The sequence below is a fragment of the Trachypithecus francoisi genome, unplaced genomic scaffold, assembly GCF_009764315.1.
Source record: "Trachypithecus francoisi isolate TF-2019V2 unplaced genomic scaffold, Tfra_2.0 Lachesis_group10, whole genome shotgun sequence".
Taxonomy (NCBI): domain Eukaryota; kingdom Metazoa; phylum Chordata; class Mammalia; order Primates; family Cercopithecidae; genus Trachypithecus; species Trachypithecus francoisi.
In genome coordinates, this window is record NW_022681455.1 from 115121414 (window position 1) to 115129052 (window position 7639).

General features: G+C 47.3%; 1 protein-coding gene across 2 annotated transcripts in view; it reads right to left on the bottom strand.

Annotated features, from left to right (window-relative positions):
• Positions 1-7096, bottom strand: part of GLG1 (golgi glycoprotein 1) — a 154638-nt gene extending 147542 nt beyond the window's left edge. The window contains exons 1-2 of one of the 2 annotated variants that reach the window (XM_033219002.1): positions 6853-7096; positions 6592-6816 (exon numbers count right to left, since the gene is read on the bottom strand). In XM_033219002.1, coding sequence (XP_033074893.1) covers positions 6592-6816; positions 6853-7068 — 441 coding nt within the window. In that variant the 5' untranslated portion in view covers positions 7069-7096. Of the gene's footprint in view, positions 1-6591 lie in introns of both variants that reach the window. The other variant, XM_033219001.1, reaches the window with a different exon arrangement.
• Between the last annotated feature and the right edge of the window lie 543 nt (positions 7097-7639).

Genomic DNA, 7639 nt, shown 5'->3' on the forward strand with positions numbered 1-7639 from the left:
GGAATCAGAAGCTGGTATATATATAATCCTAGAAACTTTACAATATATACATAGAGAATATATACAGGCAACGACTCATAGAGGTTAGACAGCAGAGATCTTAGAAACCATACTGTAGGGGTTGGGTGCGGCGGCTCCGTCTGTAACCTCAGCATCCGGGAGGCAGAGGAGGGTGGGTCATTTGAACTCAGGAGTTTGAGACCAACCTAGGCAACCCAGCAAGACCTCATCTCTCTTATAATTAAAAAAAAAATGCTTCCAGTGTTCTAGTACAAATCCTGCTTAAGGTGAGCTGGGATTTGAAACTCTTTTCATAAAGCATAAATTCAGTTTATGATGCACTCAGACTAATTAAATTAGCGTTGGGTGATAATGCCGATACATCTGCCTGAGAAATCTACAAATACTTCAATGCACTATTACAACTCAATTGTTCTTGTGTCCCATTTAGCATACATTTATAAACCTGTGGCATTCTCAACAGTCACATACTCTTCCTTAGCCACAACCACTCATGGTAGATTAGAAAGAGTATGGTCTTTTAAGACAAAAAGGACTTGCTGAATACCAGCTCTACCACTTAGGATACGACATCAGACAAGTTACTTTAGCTCTTTGAGCCTATTTCTCTGCTAAAATAATCACACTAGCACTAATCACCTCACATGACTATCAACACCAAGACAATACAGATGGTTAGTCCACTATCTCAAGTATACGGTTAAGTGAAAGGTTAAGAGCAGCGTAACAAAAATGTTTACCTATGAGTCTAAAAGGGGGTTTATGGTTCACAACACTGAAATGTTAATTTCTGTTCAATACCTAAATTACTTTATTTAAATATTTACAAAGCATTCACTCTGTGCAAAGCTTAGAGTGTGGTTACAAATTTATAATCTGAGACTGATATATGAAGAAGAGGCAAGAAATTACACAAGAAATTAGTGTCAGAATTACTTGCAAAAGAAAGATTTCATTATACATTTAAATACAAAAACAAAACAAAACAAAACCTTCTAGTTTTAAAAAGTATTTATCGCAGATATACATTGAAGTATTTGAAATGACAGCATCTGGGATTTGCTTTAAAATATGCCAGCCTCCCAACCCTGTGCCCTAAAAATCAAAGGGTAGCTCACGCCTGTAATCCCAGAACTTTGGGAGACCGAGGAGGGCAGATTATGAGGTCAGAAGTTCGAGACCAGTCTGGCCAATATAGCGAAACCCTGTCTCTACTAAAAAATACAAAAATTAGCTGGGCGAGGTGGCGCGTGCCTGTAATCCCAGCTACTCGGGAGGCTGAGGGAGGAGAATCACTTGAACCAGGGAGTCAGATGTTGCAGTGAGCTGAGATCGCACCACTGCACTCCAGCCTGGCGACAGAATGAGATTCCGTCTCTTTTTTTTTTTTTTTTTTTTTTTTTTGAGGCGGAGTCTCGCTCTGTCGCCCGGGCTGGAGTGCAGTGGCCGGATCTCAGCTCACTGCAAGCTCCGCCTCCCGGGTTCACGCCATTCTCCTGCCTCAGCCTCCCAAGTAGCTGGGACTACAGCCCGCCATCTCGCCCGGCTAGTTTTTGTATTTTTAGTAGAGACGGGGTTTCACTGTGTAGCCAGATGGTCTCGATCTCCTGACCTGGATCCGCCCGTCTCGGCCTCCCAAAGTGCTGGGATTACAGGCTTGAGCCACGCGCCCGGCCGAGATTCCGTCCAAAAAAAAAAAAAACAAAAAACTAATCTATGAACATCACAAACTTCTTTTTTTAGAGACGGTAAATCACTATGTTGCCCAGGCTGGTACTGAACTCCTGAGCTCAAGCTACCCTCCTGCTTCAGCCTCCCAAAGTGTCAGGATTTCAGGCATGAGCCACTGCGCCCGGCTGAACACCATAAACTTCTAAGGAACCAAGGTCTTCATCTGAAACTTCAAAATACAACACACTACTGGAAAAAAAAAACCCAAAAAAGTGCTACTGGCCATTTTAACCAAGAATACATAAAGTATTTTAAAATGACCGGCAACATCAAGCATGCCTTCTTTATCACATACTAGGCAACAGTATCTTCTCTTTCTTTGGTATTATTACTCCACCTACTAGAACAGCCCAGAGAATATTTTTTCTTTTTTGCCTTGTACTTTCTTTTTTTTTTTTGAGACGGAGTCTCGCTTTGTCGCCCAGGCTGGAGTGCAGTGGTGCGATCTTGGCTCACTGCAAACTCTGCCTCCAGGGTTGACGTCATTCTCCTGCCTCAGCCTCCCAAATAGCTGGGACTAGAGGCGCCCGCCACTAAGCCCGGTTAGTTCTTTGTATTTTTTAGTACACCCGGCTAATTTTTCATATTTTTTAGTAGAGACAGGGTTTCACTGTGTTAGCCAGGATGGTCTCGATCTCCTGACCTTGTGATCCACCTGCCTCAGCCTCCCAGAATGCTGGGATTACAGGCGTGAGCCACCGCGCCCGGCCTGCCTTATACTTTCTAGTTCTTTGTTTTTATTTAAATAACTTGCACTACTACTAATTATACACACACAACTAGAACTACTAACACACCATTACTGGCTATTACATCTATTATTGAATAGTGGACCCATGATATACTTGGCCTTTTAAAAAGCATGACTCATCTGAGAGCGTTAAAAAAAAAAAAAAAAAGAATCCCAAGGCCAAGGCACAGTGGCTTACACCTCTAATCCCAGCACTTTGGGAAGCCTAGGTGGGAAGATCACCTGAACCCGGAAGGCTGAGGCTGCAATGAGCCCTTGAACTCAGAAGGTTGAGGCTGCAGTGAGCTATGACTGCACCATTGCACTCCCGTCAGGATGACAGAGCGAGAACTTGTCTCCAACGTAAAAAATATTTTTCAGAAAGAAAAGTTCCGGCCGGGCGCGGTGGCTCAAGCCTGTAATCCCAGCACTTTGGGAGGCCGAGACGGGCGGATCACGAGGTCAGGAGATCGAGACCATCCTGGCTAACACGGTGAAACCCTGTCTCTACTAAAAATACAAAAAAAAAAAAAACTAGCCGGGCGAGGTGGCGGGCGCCTGTAGTCCCAGCTACTCCGGAGGCTGAGACAGGAGAATGGCGTGAACCCGGGAGGCGGAGCTTGCAGTGAGCTGAGATCCGGCCACTGCACTCCAGCCTGGGTGGCAGAGCAAGACTCCGTCTCAAAAAAAAAAAAAAAAAAAAAAAAAGAAAAGTTCCATAAGTTTCCAAAAAGCTAAAGTTAAGTTTGACACATGCCAAGTACTACAGTGAATCCACATGAATGAAGTGACATGTAGGCACTGTGCTAGGCATAAGTATTTTACAGATGACAAGAATTGGAAGGGTGTTTACAGATCATATGGAAATATGACACCCTTTTATACGGTATAAGTTACTTGGGCGTCCTCGGATTTCAGTATCTGAAGGAGGCCTGGAACCATCCTCCAGTGACACCAAGGAACAACTGTACTCATATGCTCTGCCTTTTCATAATTCCAATAATGGATACAGATAGGACAATGTTCCTTGCATTTGTATCCAAAGGGATAGAAAAGTACGTGTATCTATTTCACTATCAAACAGTTCTTACTGAACAACAAATACAAAACATATTCCATACGTTTCTTCAAATGTGCCTAGCTAGTTTACTTCTTTAAGTTATGCTCTTCCAGACACATAGATCAGATTTAATTAACTCCCAGACTAAGCAGAATGAAATTTCCTTTCATGGTCTTTAAAGAAAAAGAAAATAGGCCAGGCACGGTGGCTCACGCCTGTAATCCCAGCACTTTGGGAGGCCGATGAGGGCGGATCACGAGGTCAAGAGATCGAGACCATCTTGGCTAAAACGGTGAAACCCCGTCTCTACTAAAAATACAAAAAATTAGCCAGGCGTGGTGGCGGGTGCCTGTAGTCCCAGCTACTCGGGAGGCTGAGGCAGGAGAATGGCATGAACCCGGGAGGTGGACCTTGCAGTGAGCCGAGATCATCCCACTGCACTCCAGCCCGGGCGTCCCAAAAAAAAAGAAAAAAAAAAAGAAAAGAAAAGAAGGTGGGCACAGTGGCTCACACCTGTAATCGCAGCACTTTGGGAGCCCGAGGTGGGCAGATAACAAGGTCACGAGATCGAGACCATCCTGGCCAAAATGGTGAAACCCTGTCTCTACTAAAAATACAAAAATTAGCTGGGCATGGTGGCACGCGACTGTAGTCCCAGGTACTCAGGAGGCTGAGGCAGGACAACTGCTTAAAGCCGGGAGGTGAAGGTGGCAGTGAGCCGAGATCATGTCACTGCACTCCAGCCTGGCGACAGAGTGAGACTCTGTATCAAAAAAAAAAAAAGAAAAGGAAAAAGAAAAGAAGTTTAAAAATAACTCCACCTCCTGAAGAATATACACAGGTGTTCACAGTACTCTTCTTTCATTATTTCTGTATGCAAAAACTGGAGGAAAAAACATTAAGTTGGGAATTTGGCTCCTCCCCCTCCCCCTAAACCCCCAAAACTCCCATTTCCAATTTACATGACATCTTTCCTCCTCTGGAGCATAAAAGTGCCTCCTTTAAGTGGAGGTTTCCAAATGTCCGGAATACACATGAAGAAGGATATATACACTCCTTGAATAGGCACTTTTTGCCACTTTCTCTAATAATGTGCTGTTTCTGGTCGGGCACAGTGGCTCACGCCTGTAATCCCAGCACTTTGGGAGGCTGAGGCGGGCAGATCACAAGGTCAGGAGATCAAGACCATCCTGGCTAACTCAGTGAAACCCCGTCTCTACTAAAAATACAAAAAATTAGCTGGGCGTGGTGGCGGGCACCTGTAGTCCCAGTTACTCGGGAGGCTGAGGCAGGAGAACGGAGTGAACCCGGGAGGCGAAGCTTGCAGTGAGCCGAGAACGCACCACTGCACTCCAGCCCGGGCGACAGAGCAAGACTCCGTCTCAAAATAAATAAATAGATAGATAAATAAAGTGCTGTTTCTACCACAAACCACTAATAATGTGTTTGGTCACCAGTATGAAGATTCCAGTTTGATGAAACGACACATATTATGTGTCCTCAAAGAGCAAAAAGAAAATTCCAAAAAGTTTGACACTCCGAGTTAGGAATCTTAGCTATATCTACCAGAGGACTATCCTTCTAGTCTTCAAGCTGAAGATGAGAAGTCAGGTAAGGCCTCACATTTCCAGTGGCTCTGGAAACTTCCTTTCTTTCTGTCTCCTGCTTATGTATGTCTTTTCCTCTATCTGAATTGCTTTTGTATAGAATACTAAAGCATGAGAAGAACGGAGGGATATGCCAAGAGTAGCAAATTTCTACAAGTCAGTGGTCTTCCTATAGCTTGAACACCTTAAACAAATCTGATACTACAATTAAAAAAAAAAAAACAGGCCGGGCGCGGTGGCTCAAGCCTGTAATCCCAGCACTTTGGGAGGCCGAGGCGGGCGGATCACGAGGTCAGGAGATCGAGATTATCCTGGCTAACACGGTGAAACCCCGTCTCTACTAAAAAAATACCAAAAACTAGCCGGGCGAGGTGGCGGGCGCCTGTAGTCCCAGCTACTCCGGAGGCTGAGGCAGGAGAATGGCGTAAACCCGGGAGGCGGAGCTTGCAGTGAGCTGAGATCCGGCCACTGCACTCCAGCCCGGGCGACAGAGCGAGACTCCGTCTCAAAAAAAAAAAAAAACAACTAAAAACAGTATCAAGTAGCAGCTTTATTCTATGTGTCAACCTTTAGGGCTAATTCTAACACCTACACCTCTGGAAAAAGTTACTACTGTCAGATTTGCTCCCAAACTTTGAGAATTGTCAAATATGCACTTAGAGTCTGCAGCATTAAACCTAGATTATAAATTATCAGTGTCACTTAACTGAATCACACCAAGCAATGGCAAATCTAGATTTCATTAAGAGATACTGTTAAAATCACATTGAGACCTCAGAAAGGCAAGATCCCATAACCCAGTCACAAACACAGCTTCAAATGCTTCCCCAACTTTTCAAGCTTTGGGGCGCCAAGTCACTCGGAGTTAACAGCTTAAACATGGGGTTCAATACAAACTGACCAAAGGAAGTGAAGAAAACAAAGCATACATTAATTTCAGCAAGAAGATGGATCTGCGAATTACATCTACTGTAGTAAACAGCAGATCAAATACCTACTGCTAATAAACAGACCGTTCTTTACAGCCTAAGTACGCCAAGCATTTTTTTATGTTTAAATGGCTTGCCACAAATTGTCCTAGTCGAAACTGATGGCAAAATCCTAAACTGGTCTTTGGCGAGGAGACACTCTGTGTAGAGGATCACACAAAAGACAGGAGCGAACAGACAACGCTGTGGGCCTCGGCGGATTGCGGCCAGGAGCCCAGGTCTTCGTCCCAGACCCCGGCAACAGGGAGGGAAATAAGGGCGAGGGAATGAAGAAGTGGGGGTGGGATCCTTTTTCCTGAATGCGCCTGGGAATGAGGAGCAAAGAGGGAAGGAGCGAGTGCAGTACAGAGGAAGCGAGAAAAGCAGCCGACCGGCGTCAGCGTCTTCCAAGGCTGGCAACACCCTCGGGCCCGCACCAGGCCTGGCCCTCCCGGCTTCGTCCCACCTCCTCACCTCCCTCACATCCTGCAGGCACTCGAGCACCGCCAGGTTGTTGCTCCAGGTGTGCTTGGGGCACACGCGGGTCACGTCCTCCCTGCAGGACTCTTCCTCCGCCAGCTTCCAGCCCCCACCAGCCCCCGCTCCTCCTCGCCGAGCCGGAGGCCCACCCGCCGGGAAAGGCGGCTGTGGCGGCTGAGGCTGCTGTTGCTGTTGCTGTTGCTGCTGCTGCTGCTGCTGCTGCTGCTGCTGCGGCTGCTGCTGCGGCTGCTGCTGGAGCTGCGATGACTGAGGCAGCTGGGGCAGCTGCTGACCCGCCGGGCCGCCGCCTCCGGCCTGCCCTACGAAGGACACAAAGTTGGCGCCGGGGCCCTGGCCCTGGCTATGGACGCCCTGGCCGGGGAGTTTCTCGGCCCCGGCCGCGGCTAGCAGCAGCAGCTGCAGCGCCGCCGACAAGCGGAACATCCTCCGTACACGTCCACACGCCGCCATCTTGGGTCCGCGGCGAGCTCGACGCACTCGCCGGCGCCGCGTATTTAAATGAGGGGGCGGAGACACTGGGCGTGGCAGCGTGGCCCTGCCGAGGCCCGCCCCTGCCGGCGCCGACCCGCAAGTCCAGAGTGGGGCGAAGGAAGAGGCCACGCTGAAAACCGTACACGCCTGGACCCGCGGTTGGGAGAGCGGCGCTCCTTACCCGGGGGGTTGGTGGGGTTTCTTAAAAAGCCCGGGCAAGGCGGCCTAGTCTAACTCCTTTTGTTGTCACAGAAAAAAAATCAAAGGAATTGGGGTTGCCACAACCAAAATGGCCGGTAGAATATGTCGCCAGTTCAATGACTTGGAAAACAAAAACTTTATATGTAGAGGTGAACTTTGCACAACCAGGTGTGTTACGGAATCGGAAAGCTTCTCCTTGCATCGCTCCCTCCTTCCTTCCACCTGCCTCAGAAGTCTTTCCTAGCCAAAGAGAGAGACAGCATTGAATAGGGTTAAGAGCATAGGTCTTGGGGTAAGAAAAAAATTAAGGTTATAATCCTTGCTCTGGTAGAATGGGCAAGAGCTCAAA